Below are 19,598 nucleotides of genomic sequence, written 5' to 3'. Positions count from 1 at the left end.
TTAGGAATGCAACAAAATGACTTTTAGGACAGTAAGGAGTTCAAGGGGAAGCTAAAGAAAGCATTACAGAGAAATGTTTTCAGTGGTAGGATACAAAAGGGCAACATTTATTTATTTATTTATTTAACATTTTTCTATACCGACCTTCAAGGTTAAATACCATATCAAGTCGGTTTACATCGAACAGGGGTAGATCAGTGTAACATAACATAACAAAGGAACAACTTTTTATAATTAGTGGAGGTAAAGCAGAAAAGTAAGAAAGTTACATAATAACAAGGACCATGAACTAGGAAGCTGAATTCAGCTGGAAAAAGAGAAACCTTAAGAATGTATTAAATTAAAATACTAAAATACTAGGAGACTAGTAACTGATGAGAATATTGAAGGGGCGAAGTTCCAAATTCAATGCTGAGTAGTTGTAGTTGTCTAGTGAAAGTTTGAAGGATCAGGGAAGGCTTGTAAGAAGAGCCAAGTTTTGAGTTTTTTTTTAAATGTTGGTAGGCACGGTTCCATTCTGAGTTCTGCAGGTAGGTTGTTCCAGATGGCTGGACCTGCTGTGGAAAAAGCTCGGTCTCTGGTAGAGATGAGTCGTGTAGCTTTAGAAGGTGGGGGTTGTAGTGCTCCTTTGTAGGTTTCTCTCATTGGTCTGTTGGAAGTGTGGAGTTTGAGTGGGAATTCGAGGTCAAGATGGAGGAAGCTATGAATTGATTTGTGAATTAGAGATAAAGCTTTGTGCAGAGCCCTGTGACTGACTGGTAACCAATGTAAATTACGGAGGACGGGCGTAATGTGGTCTCTCTGGTTGGTGCTTGTTAAAATTCTCGCTGCAGCGTTTTGTATCATCTGTAAGGGCTTGGTTGTTGAGTTGGGAAGGCCAATGAGGAGAGAGCTGCAGTAGTCAATTTTGGCAAATATTAGGGATTGAAGAACAGTCCTAAAGTCATGAAAAAATAGGAGAGGTTTGAGTCTTTTTAACACTTGAAGTCTGTAGAAGCACTCTTTAGTTGTGGTTTTGATCATATTCTTTAGGTTAAGACGGTTGTCTATAATTACTCCAAGGTCTCTCACATGAGTGTGGGTGAGAAGGTGTTTGTGATGGATCTGTGACGAGGGGTTTTCTTGGTTGGAGGAAATGAGGAGGAGTTCAGTCTTAGAGGCATTGATGACCAGGTTTAGACTGTTGAGGAGATTAGTGATGGCTTGTAAGCTGTTGTTCCAGAGTGCGATGGATTTGTTAATAGATTCTGTTATGGGAATCAAAATCTGGACATCGTCCGCATAAATGTAGTGAATAAGGTTAAGACTGGTTAACAGTTGGCAAAGGGGAAGGAGGTAAATATTGAAAAGGGTAGGTGATAGGGATGAACCTTGTGGTACGCCAAGGGAAGAATTTGTAGATGGTGATTCTTTATTGTTTATTTTGACTTTAAAACTTCTATTACTGAGGAACGACTTGAACCAATTGTGGACTGTTCCTGAAATGCCTATGTCTGAGAGGCGATTCAAGAGGATGGGGTGGTTGACTGTGTCAAAAGCCGCCGAAATGTCTAAAAGGATTAGGAGAAAGGAGTGTCCTTTGTCTAGACCCATAAGAATATGGTCAGTTAGAGATATGAGTAGGGTTTCCGTGCTGCGAGATTTGCGAAACCCATATTGGGAAGGGAAAAGTAAGTTGTGATCTTCTAAATAATCCGAGAGCTGGATGTTGACCAATTTTTCTGTGATTTTGGCTAGAAATGGTAGATTAGAGATAGGGCGGAAATTTGCCAGCACACCAGGGTCTAGGTTATGTTTCTTGAGGAGTGGTTTCAGGGAAGCGTTTTTTAGATTATCTGGGTAGAGTCCTTGAGTTAAGCAGCAGTTTATGATTTTGGTTAAGGGACCAGAGATTATATTAGGAATAAGTAGCAGTAGGTTGGAAGGAATGTTGTCCGATGGGTGGCTGGATGGTTTCTGCCTTTTAAGAATGGATTCGATCTCTTTGGTCGATATTAATTCGAATTTATCGAATTTGACTCCCTTAAGAATGTAGGTGTTATCGAATGAGGTGTTGTAGTCAGTCTTGGTAGGAAGGAGAGCAAGTGTGTTTGAAATCTTCTGCTGAAAGAAAAGGGCTAGCTCATTTGCTTTGGACTGAGCTTGTTCGTCAGGTATCGACGGTGGTAGAGACTTTGTTATTTGAGAGACATATGCAAAGAGGGTTTTTGCATCAAATTGGATGTCATGGATTTTTTTACCGAAGTATTCTCTTTTTGCTTTTAGAATGGAAGTCCTGTAGTAATGTAGTGTTCCTTTGTATGACAATAGTGTAGTGGTGGAAGGTGCTTTGCGCCATTTATTTTCTTTGTGGCGTAATTCTTGTTTTATCCGTTTGAGATCGTTGGAAAACCAAGGTTGGTTTCCTTTTTTTGTCGTGTTGCTTAGTTTTGTGATTAATGGGCAGAGTTTGTTTGCTACCTCTTCAGTGATCTTGTGCCATGATAGCACTGCTGTGTTAGGGTTGGATAGATCTAAGTTCGAGATTTCCTTGGAGAGATGTTCACTGAGGGTCTCAGAAGCACAAGGTTTCCTGAATTGAAAAGAGGAAAGGTGCTGTGGGGAGGGAGATTGTTTTTTTGTAGTGAGGGTGGTAGTTATCAGAAAGTGATCTGACCAGGGGATAGAAGTACACACAGGTTCCGTAGAGTTAGAAAAATTAGAGTTGATAAAAATAAGGTCCAGGGTGTGTCCTGCTTTGTGTGTAGGTTTGTTTACAATCTGAGTGAATCCCATTGCACTGAGGGCTGTGAGGAGGGCGTCACAATTGGGTGGGTGGGAAGAAGCCTCAAAGTGAATGTTGAAATCTCCCATGATTATGGTGGGTGAGTCAGTGTTGACGTGTTTCACCACAGATTCTATAAGAGGGGAAGCATCTGTGTCTAATACTCCTGGGGGTGCATAGACTAGTAGTACTTGCAGCTGGTTTGATTTGAATAGACCTAGCTCAATTTTAGATTCTGACTTAATTGTATGTGGAGTTAGTCTGAGTTCTTTTTTGGTGGCTAGTAACAGACCGCCTCCTCTCTTTTTTTGTCTGTGAATTGTAAAAACGTCATATTTGTGGGTGGGTAATTGGTTGATTAGGGCAATGTCCGAGTTTTTTAGCCAGGTTTCTGTGATAGCACAGACGTCTGGGTTACAGTCCAAGAGATAGTCGTTGAGGATGTGAGTCTTTTTTGTCAGAGATTGAGAGTTAACTAGTGTTACTGAGAGGAGAGATAATCCTAGGAACTGAGTCAGCGGATTGATCATGATTGGAATGAGAGATCTAGGAGTTCTTACTGGAGGTACCAGAGTCAGAGCTGGAAGCATGCTGCGGTGTAATCGATGGTATCTAATTGGAATATGTTGGGCTAGCATGTTGGAGAGTCTTGCTGGATGTGGGGGAGGCTGAATGAGAGCTGGGTGGATGATGAAGAGTCTTGACTGACGGTGAGGAGGCTAGAATGAATGTTGGAATGGCTGCTGGTGTGAATGGGTGAAAGGTGGCTTTATTTCAGACAGCAGAATCTGTTAGCCCAGTAACTTTGCAGTCAGCAACAATTTATTAATTTATTAAGGTTATAGATTTAGATTCTTCCCTGGATAGGGCTCGGGGCTTCCTCGAGGCTTTACGAAGGAGCGCGACAGGCCCCTTTGTCGCGCTCCTTCGGTGTGCGACGCTGGCGCGCGGCGCCGTAGGGAGAGGAGATTTAAACTTCCCTCTGCTGCTGTCTGATTGGCCGGATCGGGCTGGTGGGCGGGTCTTAGCGCCGGGGCCGCTGCTCAATCTGTGAGGTCGGCGATCAGGCCCGCCGGGGGGAAGGGAAAATTCAACAGGCCTTACCCCGACGGGTCTGGGCGCCGATCGCGCAGGCCTCCCTCCTCTGAGGAACGAGCGATGTCAGCTTCGGTAAGTAAGGGCAGCAGGCAGGCAGTCAGACGCGGCGCCGGAGGGAGAGGAGATTTAAACTTCCCTCTGCTGCTGTCTGATTGGCCGGATCGGGCTGGTGGGCGGGTCTTAGCGCCGGGGCCGCTGCTCAATCTGTGAGGTCGGCGATCAGGCCCGCCGGGGGGAAGGGAAAATTCAACAGGCCTTACCCCGACGGGTCTGGGCGCCGATCGCGCAGGCCTCCCTCCTCTGAGGAACGAGCGATGTCAGCTTCGGTAAGTAAGGGCAGCAGGCAGGCAGTCAGACGCGGCGCCGGAGGGAGAGGAGATTTAAACTTCCCTCTGCTGCTGTCTGATTGGCCGGATCGGGCTGGTGGGCGGGTCTTAGCGCCGGGGCCGCTGCTCAATCTGTGAGGTCGGCGATCAGGCCCGCCGGGGGGAAGGGAAAATTCAACAGGCCTTACCCCGACGGGTCTGGGCGCCGATCGCGCAGGCCTCCCTCCTCTGAGGAACGAGCGATGTCAGCTTCGGTAAGTAAGGGCAGCAGGCAGGCAGTCAGACGCGGCGCCGGAGGGAGAGGAGATTTAAACTTCCCTCTGCTGCTGTCTGATTGGCCGGATCGGGCTGGTGGGCGGGTCTTAGCGCCGGGGCCGCTGCTCAATCTGTGAGGTCGGCGATCAGGCCCGCCGGGGGGAAGGGAAAATTCAACAGGCCTTACCCCGACGGGTCTGGGCGCCGATCGCGCAGGCCTCCCTCCTCTGAGGAACGAGCGATGTCAGCTTCGGTAAGTAAGGGCAGCAGGCAGGCAGTCAGACGCGGCGCCGGAGGGAGAGGAGATTTTGACATAAACATGAGTTTATGTCAGAGATCATGATGAAAATACAGTCATTTGAAATGTGGCATTATAGAATTAGAGTAGATTAGCTGGAAAATGAAATGATGGGTAATTGAAAAACCCTGATAGAAAACTTGGCCAACAGGAAAATGAGATCACCTGGTCAGGCACTCAAGAGGGTCTGGTAGCAAGCTATTTAATACTGGAGAACATTTATTTATTTATTTAATGCTTTTTTTTATACTGACATTCATGAAAAAAATCATATCATATCGGTTTACATGGAACAGGGGAGTGATAAATAATAACGAAGCAAGTGTAAACAGGCAGTGATGAAAGTTACATTGAACAGGGGAGATTTAACTAGGGAGAAGAAGCTAGCGGACGAATGATAACTCAAAAACTAGAACCAACTGAATACATCGTATGAAATAGCGTGTAATGATTGGGCGGAGCTACGTATGTGACTGGAGCATGATTGACAGCAGTCTAGGTTGGGGGAAAGGCTTGTATGCACAGCCATGTTTTGAGTTTTTTCTTGAATGTCAACAAACAAGGTTCCTGCTGAGATCAGGGGGGATGGTGTTCCAGATGGCTGGTCCCGCAGTTGAAAAGGCCCGTTCTCTGGTGGTTGTCAGATGGGTGGATCTTGTGGGAGGGGTATGTAGAGATCTTTTGTAGGCTTCCCTAATTGGTCTTGCGGATGTATGGCTTCTGAGTGGGCGGGCAAAAGAGGAAATCAAAGAGCAGTTTGGGGTGACATTAAAAAAATGGTCAGTATCTAACTCACTGAATAAATACAAAGTGAACACACAAAAATCTGAAATTTTTCTGGTTCGGGAGGAGTATTATGTGGGAGTGAATGTGCCTTTCCATTTGACCTGATGGGTTCTACTACCTGGGTATTTTCATGCTGGAAAATTGGGGGGATATATACAAAGCAAATTATGCACCCATTATGACTAAAATACACTCAGACCTTCAGGAATGGAAGGGATTATTGCTCTCATGGGCAGACAGAGGCTGATGTACCTATTTCAATATTTTCCATGCTCGCTGCCTAGGGTTTTCTTTTTTTTTCACAGCGCTGGAAAGCTGTATTTCAAAGTTTATATGGCAGGGTAGGTTGCCCAGGATTAAACTTGCTACACTGTACAGGTCCCGAGAGGTGGCTCTTCCTCACTTACAGGCCGATACAGTAAAGCGCAGCCGCAGTTACCCTGCTTCTAACTCACAATTTGGCCACGCAAGTCCAACCCGCGATTCACTATCCCTTTTAACTCATCCTTACCGCTTCTTTAAATCAACCGGTAACCCTTTCCGCCCGCAGCAAGTATATGAGATGTAAACGCTCCGATTAGCTATTCCCTCCCATACAGTAATGTGCGCCCCGATTATCTCCTTTTTAACCTGTAGTTTTGCCGCACGTTTAACCTGCTAACTTACCGCCTACCCTTACCCCTGCGTTAGTGTGGAGTGTCAGGTCAGAGAGACAAAATTTCATGGGCAAACGACCCCCTCACCCCCCGGGACCCTTACCCTGGCGTTAGTGTGGTGTGACAGCAATAGGCAGGCTCCGGTCAAAATCCCCCCCTCCTGAAGCAAGGCGCAGGGCGAAAATCGGCTCGACATGTCATTAAAACAAAAGTAAATAAAGTGTAACAAAAGTAAACTTACTGCATGTGAATTTTCTTTGAACAGTCCTCTCTCCCCTCCTCCCGAGGCGCGCACTGCGGCTCCCCTGCCTCCCGGGGGCAGCCGGCAGCAAAAGCGGCTTCCAGCAGCCCCCGCCGGCAAAGGTGGATGAATGGACGCCTGTACGCCTGGATGAATGCATGCCCGCCAGCGAAGGTGGGTGAATGAATGCACGCCCGTATGCGCCGGCAGGCGTGCATTCATCCAGGCGGAGGGAGCCGGCGCCGAAAGCGGCTTCCAGCAGCCCCCGCCAGCGGTGAATGAATGCACGCCTGTGTATGCCTGTGCGTGCAATTTTGATGCTCAAGGCGTGACGTCACGATGTTTGACGTCACGACGTTTGACGTTTGCTAATGCACTGCCTTGAGCGCCCCAATTGCACACACAGGCGTGCATTCATTCACCTTCGCCGGCGGGGGCAGGGGAGCCAAAGCAGCTTCCAGCAGCCCCCACCGGCGAAGCTGAATGAATGCAATTTGGGCGCTCAAGGCAGTGCATTAGCGACCGCCGTCACACGCCGTGATGCCAAACGTCATGACGTCACGCTTTGAACGCCAAAATTGCACGCACAGGCACACATTCATTCACCTTCGCCGGCGGGGGCTGCTGGAAGCCGCTTTCGCCGCCGGCTGCCCCCGGGAGGCAGGGGAGCCGCGGTGCGTGCCTCAGGAGGAGGAGAGAGAGAGAGAGGACTGTTCAAAGAAAATTCACATGCAGTAAGTTTACTTTTATTACAATTTATTCACTTTTGTTTTAATTTTCGCCCTGCGCCTTGCTTCAGGAGGGAGGACTCGCAAACCCCCCTGGTACCTGTCATTTCAAACGTCATTTGAAATGACGTTTGAAATGACAGGTACCAGCGCACCCAGGATACTGTATAGGCGCTGTATAGCGCTCTATACAGTATTATTTATTTATTTATTTATAATTTTTATATACCGATGTTCCTGTATAGCATACATATCGCACCGGTTTACAAGGAACTGAACAGTCGCCTCAGGGACGGGATACATTAACACAGGAGGACAGGAAAACTTTTAGGGAGACATTCGTAAACGCGATTAAATGTAACTGGGTGCCAAACTCGGAAACATAAATACAGAGGTATGTATATCGTCTATCGCTTCAACCGGTTTTAGCTCTCAGGGAAAGCTTGGGTGAATAGCCAAGTCTTTAGCTTCTTTTTGAATGTCAGAAGGCACGGTTCTTGGCGGAGGTCCGGTGGGAGCAGGTTCCAAAGAGGGGGACCTGCAGTGGACAGGGCTCGTTTCCTCAGTGAGGTTTTCGCCGGTTGGGTGTGAAGCATGTTCTGGTATGCACTTCTGATTGGTCTCTTGGAAATGTGTTGCTGTAGTTGGAAGGATAGGTTGAGGGGGAATTGTTGTGCAGAGCCTTGTGAATCATCATGAGGGATTTAAATTGTATCCTAAATTTTATCGGCAGCCAGTGAAGATTTTGGAGGATAGGGGTGATGTGGTCCCGTTTTTTGGTGTTAGTGAATATTCTGGCCGTCGCATTCTGTACCATCTGAAGTGGTTTGATGGTGCTGGCGGGCAGACCCAGGAGGAGTGAGTTGCAATAGTCCAGTTTAGGGAGGATGATAGATTGAAGTACCAGGCGGAAGTCTCGGAAATGTAGAAGAGGTTTTAATTTTTTTTAAGACTTGCAATTTGAAGAAGCAGTCTTTGGTAGTATTATTTATGAATTTGGTGAAGTTGAGTTGGTTGTCTAGTAACACCCCAAGATCTCTTACTTGCAGCGTGTGGTCGATTGATGTGAAGGAGGGTTGGGAGGAACTAGGGGGGTTGAGCAGAGTGCAATTATCTGGAGCTATTATGAGGATTTCGGTTTTGCTGGTATTTAACACGAGGTTGAGGCTTGTTAGCAAGTTTTTGATTGCTGAAAGGCAGCTGTTCCAGTAAGACCACGTTTTGTGGAGGGATTCCACTATCGGGATGAGGATATGAATGCCATCCGCGTATAGGAAGTGTGTTAGCTTGAGGTTAGCTAGTAGATGGCAGAGTGGGAGGAGATAAATATTGAATAGTGTAGGTGAAAGGGATGATCCTTGGGGTACCCCCAGCTTTGATCTGATGGGGAGTGACTCTTTGTTGTTAATCCTAACCTTGTATTGCCTGTTTTCAAGGAAAGAATTGAACCAGTTGAGAGCTGTACCTGTTATACCAATATCTGCTAGACGCTGAAGGAGGCAGGAATGGTTCACGGTGTCAAACGCTGAGGAGAGGTCCAGTAAGACGAGAAGGAAAGGTTGACCTTTTTCCAGATTGATGAGGATATTATCAGAAAGCGAGGCCAGTAGCGATTCCGTGTTCAGAGATTTTCGAAAACCGAATTGGTAAAATGGATTGCGCGGGCCTAACGCTTCACGGACGCTTCTTGGACACGGCTTGCATTTGCAAGCTATTTAAATACAGTATCGAGCGGTAGGTGAACCGAACTGTGCATGCGGCAAACGCGGGTGCGCCCGGCCCTAACGCACCGCTTCCCACTGTAATCGGCCTGATATTGGGGTATTACTGGGCGGCAGGATTATGTTGTCTGAAGGACTGGCTGGTGGGAGATCCAGAATTAGCTTGTTGTTTTTGGAGAGGGAGGCAGTGAAGGGACCGGAACTGGCCACACTGCTGTTATTTCTTCCCCCAGTGTCTCAGCTTGTTAGGCGGGTGGCACGGGCTCATTCCCAGATCACACACACACTCCAGGTTTGGAGAGAGAGGTGTACTAATATATGCAGCTTCCGGAGGGGGGGGGGGGGGGGGGGGGGGGCCTGTCACCAGTCTCTCTGCTTTGGCATAATCCCAACCTTTCAATTCATTCTTTCACCGAGGAGGCACAAGCTTGGCGGGATTTGGGCCTCAGGCATGTGGGACAATTATGGGATGAAGAGACGCGGGTGTCATTTGAACAACTGCAGGATGACATTGGGGGTCTCATCTTTTGCACACGCAGTTGAAGGAAGCAACTCTCAAGGCGGAACGTACTGGGTGAGAAAGACGAGTGCCCCCGGCTTTCAAAACAGCCCTCATGGCCTAGGGTCTCAAAAGAATGGTCTCTGTAATATTTAAGACAATCAGGGAGATGGAGGGGGGGGGGGGGGGGGGAAAGATGCCACCTCCACCAGTGGACAAATGGAACAAAGATTTGTGTACCCAATTGGTTTGGATTGAGTGGCAGAGGATATGGAAGAGAACCTTTAAAATACCTATGTGCAGCCACAGGGTGCAACTCCTGTATAAGTTACTGGACAGGATTTATAGGTATCCGCTGTATTTTATGACATTTTCTCTGATCTAGTCTATGAAAACTTGAGCAAAAACAAAGCAGAAAGGTGAGCACAGTTGATAAGGATCTACTGATTATTCCCAGTGTTAAGGTCTGTCGCCTACAAACCATTCACTCCAGAGCCTTTTCTGTTAACTGGACTGATCCCTCTGGCACTCCCTAACTCTCAGGCCGATACAGTACAGTGCGCTCCGTAAGGGGCTCAGTAAGGGGTAATAGCGCGTCAAACCCCCCCCCCCCCCAAACTAATAGCGCCACAACATGCAAATGCATGTTGATGGGCCTATTCGTTATTCCCGCGCGATTCAGTAAGTAAAATGTGCAGCCGAGCAGCACATTTTACTTTCAGAAATTAGCGCCTACCCAAAGGTAGGCGTTAATTTCTGCCGGCGCCGGGGAAGCTTTTCTGTGCACCCTCCGACTTAATATCATGGCGATATTAAGTCGGAGGTCCTAAAAGTTTAAAATAATTAAAAAAACAAAAAAAAAAATTTAAAAATCGGCCTGCGCCTCGCGGGTTGAAAACCGGATGCTCAATTTTGCCGGCGTCCGGTTTCCAAACCTGTGGCTGTCAGCGGGTTTGAGAACCGACGCCGGCAAAATTGAGCGTCGGCTGTCAAACTCGCTGACAGCCGCCGCTTCCGTCAAAAAAGAGGCGCTAGGGACGCGCTAGTGTCCCTAGCGCCTCTTTTTACCGTGGGGCCTAATTTGCATGTTTGTCCCCCCTGAATCGCGCGCACAGGAGAGTGGCCTGTGCGCTCGCCCGCTCTCCCGCGACCTTTACTGAATGGCATTAAAAAACATTGCTGATCACAAGTCCTTTATAAAAGTTTAAATACTTTCAGCTGGGCTTCACTTAAATCTCGTGTTAAAACATCACATACATTAACTTGAACTGACTATGTTTGCTTGCATCTTTTGCTTTCAACTGCTTAATACAGCCCTCCAACAAAGTGGTATAGAAAAATCTGTAAATAAATACACACACACACACACACAGAACTGGTGCACCACAGTTGCTGATCTTTCATGTCAAAGATGTTACACAGTCAGGCAGTGGTAATGATGATTATGATGAATCCCCTGTATCTCCTTTATTAGCCTCTCTTTGTGCTTTTTCTGTTGTTATCTGGATATCTTTCTTGAGAATGAGCGTCCAAAACTAAGCGCCGCACTCCAACTGTGATCTGACAAATGCTTTATACGGTAAAAATATGGTATCTTCATTCTTTGATTCTACTCCCTGTTCCATCATGAGGCATCAAGAAATAAAAGAAACAGTAAAGATAAAACAAACCTGAAACAGAGACAAAACTTTCAAAGAGATAAATAATATAAAAACAAACCGCCAAAGCGATATAAAAAGCAAGCCCAATGGCTCCAGTAACAGTGCTGCACACCACCATAGGGGAACCCTGGGTTCGATTCTTGCGCCCAGCTTCTGCCTCCAGGAGTAGGAAATCTCAGCCATTACAGAAAACAGGGACGCTTACTGACCAAACTCAGGATGTGTATGCATTTGGTTCTGGAGGCAGCCATATTCTGTGGCCCCTGACTTAGAACGGTCATAACGGCTGGACAAGGCGAGAGAAGCGAGATGATTTATAAAAACAGGGGGGGGGGGGGGGGAACCCACTGTACTGGCGTAGCCCCAGTAAAGTCTGGCTCTGGCGCTAAGGGAAACCAAGATGCAGAAGACATGAAAACCTGCAGACACACACCAACTGTCAAAGACAAAAAAAAAAAAAATCCCTCAAAAGGGACACAAGCACAACTTTTAAGGAACAAAAATAATGGAAAATACAAAAACTCAAAAGGAGTGCAAACACAAACCTTCAGTTAAAAACAAGTTCTCAATCAATACTGTCAAACAGAGTTCTGGTATATTGGGCGGGATACTGTAACAGTGGTGGTATTACTGCTTTTTTTGGTTTTGTCGTTTTCTTTTTATTTATGTGTTTACTGATTTAGCATGTCTTTTCATTGGCAATTCGAGACTAGTTACTCCCAGAGAGCTTACGTTCTAAATTCATACCTGAGCCAACGGAGGCTGAATGACTTGCCCAAAGTCACATGGACTGTCAGTGGGTTTTCAACCCTATCTCCCTCAGCCTGCTCCTCTAATCACTAGGCTATTCCTCAATTCCACTTGGATGGAATATTGTAAGGGCAATGAAATAACTAGTTAATCCATTTGATGGGGAAAAGCATTATTCTGGGGATGATATATAAAAGTATTTTCACCTGCTATGTGGTGAAATGTTTTGAGGCAGGGTGGGGAGGTTAACATTTTCCTGTAGCAAGATGTCTAATGTTATGTTTGTCTTTAATATTATAATTTATGTGACACAGCATGGTATGCTTTTTTAAAACCACCTCAGGTATGTCTTTATTAGGGGAGGCAGTACAGAAGTTTTGTAAATAAAAAAAATAATAAAATACATATTTTCAAACACTTATTTAACCTGGGAATGAACCAGAAATAAAATGAAAATGCATATAAAATTAGAATGACTGACATCTTTGCAGCAGCAAAGATAGGCAAACCAAAGCAGCACGATTGGCCTATGCTGCTAAACTCCACTAGCATTTAAAAACTGGAAAAAAAAAATTTAAAAAGCAGTTAAAGTGTGACACATCAAGGGATTATCTCCATCAAAAAAACTTATCAAATGAAACATTAGGATATTGAGACACTGACTTTCAAACACTTCTTCATTTCACATTACTGTTAGCCCCTCCCTGGCATTGCTGCAATCTCCTGCCTTTGAGTGTGTACACACCACACACATTCACACTACCCAACCAGAAGCACCATGGGGAGAGAGAGTCTGCTCCACTAAACTCTAGCTCAGTAACCCTGCAGAAATCTTGTCCTGTGTTTCAATTAAACAGCCTCAAGTTTAGCTGCCTGCTCCTACCAGCAGACTGTAAATAAAACCAGCAGCAAGAACTGGTAGCAATGCCAAGGAAAATGCCAGCTTATTTACAGGCCCAGATTTAGACATAGACAAATGAGGCAACTGTCTTCAGTGCCAAATTTTCATAGGCACCAGAATGCCCCTGCCATGCTGCCAATCCGGGTCTGCAGCCATACTGCTGTCCTATATACTAGTACCAGCCCTGCAGCAGCAACAACTTCAGGAAGGAAAGTCAGCAGAGGGGGGTTTACAGGCCCTCCTGGGCTGCTTGCCCACCCTTCGTATGGGTCTCCATTGCAACAGGAAGCCCACAGAGGGTGACAGGGTGCTGCAAGACCTCTAAGATTGCAAGGGCTTGCATACGCTGCACTGAATTTCCTTCCCAAAGTTCCTGCTAGTGTGAGGGCAGTGCCACCATAGAAGACAGCAATGACAACCCCAAGGTGAGCGGAGGATTAGGAACCGCCCCCAGCTGCCATATTTTAAAAGCCATAAGCTTATTTAGGGGAACAAAAATGGAAGTTTGTTTAATCCTTTGAGTTCTGGGAATAAGGACTACTCTGACAGCAGTACAAACTAAAATCTGCCGTGTATCCACCGACCAGATGCAGCAGCACAGGCAATAGCCATGCAAGCTTCCCAAGAACACTGCCCCCATCATAGAACAGACGCTGTACTGTATAGGAAGCAGAAGTGCGAGATTCCAGCACACACTGCCTAGTAGGGTTATGAATTAATCTCAAACAGTGCATCCAAACCAAAAAAGGGACATTTACAAATATACAACTGGAAAGAATAGTGAACTATCTACAATCCAGTGGATTGCTGGATCCGAGCCAGCATGGATTCACCAGGGGAAGGTCCTGTTACGACAAATCTGATTGATTTTTTTTGATTGGGGTGACTAGAGAACTGGATGTGTGATTTACTTTGATTTCAGCAAAGCTTTTGATGCAATCCCACAGAGGCAGCTTGTGAATAAAATGAGAAACTTGGGAGTAGGCACCAAGGTGGTAAAGTGGATTACAACTGGTTGACTGAAAGGAGATAGCATGTAATATGGAACCTGCTCTGAAGAGAGAGTGGTGTTAAGTGGTTTTGGATCTGCTATGTTCAATATCTTTGTGAGTGACTTTGCGGAAGGGATAGAAGATAAAGTTTGCCTGTTTGCAGATGATACTAAGATCTGCAACAGAGTGGACACGCCTGAAGGAATGGAAAGAATTAAAAGTTATTTAAGAAAGCTTGAAAAGTGGCTTAAGATTTGGCATCTGGGATGTGGTAATCCAAAAGAGCTGTATGTGATGGGGGTGTGAAAGAATAAATGTGCATGGACTGGGAGAGGGACCTTGGGGTGATAGTGTCTAGCGATCTGAAGGCAGCAAAGCAATGTGACAAGGCAATAACCAAAGCCAGAAGAATGTAGGGCAGCATAGAGAGAGGAATAACCAGTAAGAAAAAGGAGATAATGCCTTGTACAGGTCCTTGGCGAGGCCTCACCTGGAGCACTTTTTTTTTTTTTATTATTATTTATTTATGCAATTTTACAATAATAATTACAAAGAACCAACTTTGTTAGACATTCGGTGCAATAGTAAAAGAAATATTTTTAAGTAATAAAGAAAAACTTGAAATATTAGGAATACAGTCATATATTATGCTTATACTCCTATTTCTTACTATTACATCATAATAAGAAATTTGTGGGGGGAGTATATTCTATTATTAGAGGAATTATAACATATCCATTCAAGAACAAAGTAGCTAGACGGCTCAATACATCAATATCATTTTATGCCCCAGTATTATCATTTGCATTGCTATGTCTTCTTCCTTCCAAGAACTGCTTTAAATGCTCAGGAATAAAAAAGATAAAGGTGTTGTTAGACCATTTAATAATACAATGGCATGGATAACGAAGTGTAAACTTTGCACCTATTGCTGTTACTTCAGATTTCAGAGCTAAGAATTCTTTACGTCTGATTTGTGTTGGTCTAGCTAGATCTGGAAACAGACGCACTTTCTGATCATGAAATAGAGCATTCAGATTTTTTAAAATATGCTTTCATTATTAGGGAAAAATCTACCTCTGAATAACATGAGAGAGCAGTATTGTTTATCTACCACCTCCAATACAGAATTTTCCAAATAATGAGTCAAATTAGGAAAAAGTGAATCAGCTTCCCCTCTCTGAGGAGTTGAAGCCATTCTCTGAACAAGAAAATTTATCTTTTTGAAGGCAGGAATCTTTTCTTCTTCAATCCTTAAGACATCTTTCAAATATCTTCTCAATGTTAGTAAAGGAATTTCTCCCATTATCTTCGGAAAGTTCAAAATTCTAATATTCAGATGCCTTAAATAATTTTCAACTGTTTCCAATCTACGTGATAAAGAGGTATTTTCACGAGTAAGACCACCAGTGGCTTCCTGAACGCTCTTTAAGTCTTGCTTTATTTCTGTCACCGTTTGTAATTGTTGTTGCATGGTCGTACAATCTTCTTTTCTTATTAAATCCAATTTCTTTTCAACATTTGCAACACGATTAGCTTGTTCTCGTAGGAGTTTTGACATACCTGCCATGAACTCCCATAACGAGTCCATCGTCACCACCTCCGGTTTCGTAAAATCCTCCATTTGCCTATTAGATGTTCCAGGGAGGTCTCCATGTTCCCCTTCTTCCACGACAAGGTTCCCAGGGCTTCCAATCGGTCCTCCGCTCGCGTGTTCTCGGGGTAACAGGTTTCCTAACACCACAGGCACTTCCGGGTATACAACGGCGGTCCCAGCGTATTCAGGGCCTTCAGCGGGTGTCCCGCCTCTTGCCTGAACATCGCCCGAAGTCCCCGGTGAGGAAGCCATCGGAGGAGGTCTGGGGTCCGGCGGGGACAGTGTAACATCCCCAGACAGAAGTAGGTTCCCTCCTCCTACCCCATCAATGGGGCTTAACCCCGCCGGTGTAGGTAGTATTGGAATGGCGTATTGGGTTATCAAACTCTGCTCCGTGCAAGGGCCTGGTTCAGCTGGGTAGACGCGAACCTTGCCCTTTCGTTTGTGCGGCATTTTTGTAAAAAGAAACTCCCGAGCAAACGGGTCTGAAAGGTAATGTAAAGAGGAGCAGGAACCAACACGTCCGTTCACGCCGCCATCTTGACACGCCCCTTTTTTTTTTTTTTTAAGTTCTGCAGCCCATATCTCAGAAAGGATATAGACAGGATGGAGGAGGTCCAGAGAAGGGTGACTAAAACTGTGTGGGTTGTGCATCGGAAGGATACAGACCTCACACCGATATGAGGAGAGGCTGAAGGATCTGAATATGCATACCCTGGAAGAGAGGAAGTGCAGGGGAGATACGATACAGACCTTCAGATACCTGAAAGTTTTAATGATGCACAAACTTCAAACCTTTTCCATTGAAATGGAACTTGTAAAACTAGGAATCACAAAATGAAACTCCTGGAGACGGACGGACGGGGACTCCTCAGAACAAACATCAGGAAATACATCTTTACAGAGGGTGGTGGATGCCTGGAATGCCCTTCCAGAGGAGGTGGTCAAGACGAAAATAAATTCAAAAGGGCATGGGATAAACACTGTGGATCCCTAACCGCTAGATGTTGGAAATGAAGGGAAAAAAAAAAAAAAAAAGGTACATGGTGGTAACCTGCACGGAGCAGCATTACTACCCTTAACAAAGTATGGGGACTACTAACCTCAACCAATTAGCCTTGATGATTTTGATGCAACTGCAACATTACTCTGTTTCGATGGGTAAAAAGTAGGAATTGGATTCAGATGACAGCCAATGCTGGGCCCTAACTTTTATGATCTGGGGTACTGATATGTAGATATTAGGGAAAAGTCACAGGACTGCATCTTGGCCAAGTCCAAAAGCAAAAAGTGTTCAAGCAGCATTGCCTGAATTATCAAGAAGGCTGCTCACCCTATTAAAAAAAAATATTAGCATTAATTTTGTTATGGGTTTGACAGTAAATATTACTATCCTTGACATAAGACTTGGTGGTAACCAGTACAGAAACATGAGGGTAACCTGCACGGAATGGCAGTTACTACCCTAAGAAAACTGCTTGGTCTTTTTCTGCTTTCATTACTATACAACAAAATGGTGCTGGCAGCCCCAAGACTGGGACCATTTTGACATCAATCTCAGGGCTGGCCAGCTCCAGATTTTAAAAGATTGCAGCAAGGCAGAAGAAAGCATGTATCACTCCTGCCCTTTTATTTATTTATTTATTTATTTTATTACTACAGGACCTCCATGGAAAGGGTAAGTGGGAGCCAGAGGTCCCCAGCAGGCTGAGAGGGGTAGATGGGCCAGGGGAGGCCTACCTGGGTAGGCTCAGGACCTGCAGGTTTCTTGGGGGATGGAAGGGGCAAAGGGCCCTAGGAAGGTCCTGTTTTGGTTTATTTTGTGGTGTTTTTATGTTTATTTTGTTTTGGCAAATTAGCTGAACTAAAATAAACATTAAACAAATGGAAAAAAATAAAAAATCCAAATACATTTTTTGACCTGCACTTCCTTACTGCCCAGTCACAGAACAGATACAACACGGGCACTAGCAATGTAAAGGCAACAGGGGGAGAAGCAGAGCAAAAACTTCCTTCATTCACTATCCTGTCACATAACATTCAACATGGGCAGCAACAATTCAAGCTTACTACATACACTGCTCCACAACAAAAACAGGCATAATACAGGGAATAGTTGGGCATTATTCCCCCTACTCTCAAACACACAATGCCCCATCACATATCTGTACCAGTTCCCTAAGCCATCCAGTCCTAGAGATGAAAGTCTCCGTTACTTCTGTGCCAATGCCATGAGCTATCCAATCCTTTTAAAAGCAGTGGTTCTCAACACAGTCCTCAAAGACCACCAGAGCAGTTTTGGTTTTCAGGATATCCACAATGAATACGCCTAATACATATGTGCATACAATGGAGACAGTGCTTGTGGATATATCTCATATATATATTAATTGTGGATATTCTAAAAACCAGATTGCCTGTGTGATCCTTGAGTACCAGTTGAGAACATTATTTAAGTGGAGGAAGGTGGATGTGACTGACAGAAAGCAAGTACGGTTTAGTGGGAAAGGAGTGATGTAACAAGGTGAGCTTAAGAAGCTGAAAAAGGGCAGAAGTAAAACACAAGCAATTTTTTTTTCTCTTTTTTGCAGAAGTGGTGGTAGATTTATAGAAGAGAGTATTTACGTGGAGGTGATGGGTGCAAAGTGCTGTACAATTCAAGAGAGAATGGGATAGGCACAGCAGATCCTTCGTGATGGGGAAACGAAGATAAAAGCCGTAGATTACAAAGAGCCAGTACTACTGATTGGAGTAGATATAGAAATTGGAGAGCCTGGAGAGACCTTGCTGTTATATGCAATTAACTTGTTTATAAAAAGTTAAAAGAAAAACCAAAAGATGACGAGCATGACTGTATGGAAGCTGCTACTTCATTCAGTTTAAAGCTGCAGAAGACTGTACCTGCGCAGATCGTTTCTGAGACATGTTTCCTTCTGCCTTTCCATGCAGGTACCCAGTCGCAGGCTGAAGGCTTCCCCTGCCACCCAGGTGAGGTTGAGTGCGGAGAAAAGCGAGAGGGGGGCCAAGACACCAGCAGAGGCCACACACAGCTCCCTCCTCAGCAGCCTGCAAAGAAACAAATGATATGCAAGTTCACGGCCCTCAGCATGCACCTCCCTCGCTGGGCATGACAAAAGAACCAGGAATCACACACACACAAACAATAATAAAGTCTGCCCACATAGGAGCGCCACACACTCTTCAGTCCGTTCCTGCCACTTGGGTGATTTGGCTGGAGCACTCGGAAGGCCAAGCCGCCGGGGTCCCCACCGGTGCAAAGCTCTCGCAGGGTGGCATCTCTGGAGGGAAAAGGAAAGGCGCACTGTCAAAGCGGCAATGCAAGCTTATAAACGGCCAGCTGGAGTCCCCCCTGTCCAGCAGCGACCGCTCACCTTGCAGCTCCTGAAGAACTGGCTTTGTTTTTCTTAAACAATGGGTGCAGGGGTTTTAATAGAAAAAAAAAAATCGGGCTCTTCTGGACGAGTTTGATCGAGAGCTCCGTGCTCTCTCTCCCCCTCCCCACTATACCAGTTACGTCACTTCCTGTCTGTGTGTCCGCCAGGATGGGAGGGGGCTGCTGACAGGCTGTGAGACTGCAATAATAGCAGTAAAGGCCCCAGTCAGTCCTCCCACCAGTTCAGCCTAAACTAGGTTCAAGTTATTTTAAATGTGTTCTACAGACTTCCAGCTGGATGCTAACATGGGAGGGGGATTCTCTCCCACTCTCTGGAATTTAGGAAACATAGCGCTGCCTTGAGTGGGGTAGACCAAATTGTCCTTATTTGTCAATTAGGGGAACTATTGAGTAAATGTGTTATATTTAGTGTCTGTGGGGAAAATGCTTAGCAAATAAACCCCAATGTTACCAAAACCGGGATTATATTTTGTATTTTTTGCAGGAGGTTGAATCCTGTTTGGCAATGGGCACTGGGGCTTAGGATGATGGCTAATGGTGGTGCACCATACAATTTGCTGCTGTCAGGTGCCCGGCCTAGAACACAGTCCACCCTCCTACATTACCTTGTGAGCACTACTTTTGTTGATGCAAAAAGCCTATCAATTTTATGTTCACAGCAACCAAATCCTTAGAGGGAAAATTAGCTAAAGCCATCCCTTAAAATAATCAACTAATCTGCTAACAGAAGTTACAATAAACTATGTGAATGAAAAAAATATTTTCTGCATGAACATTCAAAACCATTTTCCTGCATGCAAATGAAATTCATTGAGGGGCAGATTTTAAAAGCCCTGCGTGCCGGCATGCCTATGTTGCATAGGCCGCCGGCGCACGCAAAGCCCCGGGACGCGCGTAAGTCCCGGGGCTT

At 45.4% G+C, this 19,598-nt stretch overlaps 1 protein-coding gene across 1 annotated transcript in view; it reads right to left on the bottom strand.

Moving 5' to 3' along the window:
- Positions 1 to 18,790, bottom strand: part of LOC115094348 — a 188,053-nt gene extending 169,263 nt beyond the window's left edge. Inside the window, exons 1-3 of the mRNA XM_029607304.1 lie at positions 18,666 to 18,790; positions 18,455 to 18,572; positions 18,175 to 18,339 (exon numbers count right to left, since the gene is read on the bottom strand). Coding sequence (XP_029463164.1) covers positions 18,175 to 18,198 — 24 coding nt within the window. The 5' untranslated portion in view covers positions 18,199 to 18,339; positions 18,455 to 18,572; positions 18,666 to 18,790. The remainder of the gene's footprint in view (positions 1 to 18,174; positions 18,340 to 18,454; positions 18,573 to 18,665) is intronic.
- Positions 18,791 to 19,598: the final 808 nt, after the last annotated feature.

This window comes from Rhinatrema bivittatum, chromosome 6, assembly GCF_901001135.1.
Source record: "Rhinatrema bivittatum chromosome 6, aRhiBiv1.1, whole genome shotgun sequence".
Lineage (NCBI taxonomy): Eukaryota > Metazoa > Chordata > Amphibia > Gymnophiona > Rhinatrematidae > Rhinatrema > Rhinatrema bivittatum.
This window is presented reverse-complemented; position numbering and strand designations above follow the sequence as displayed.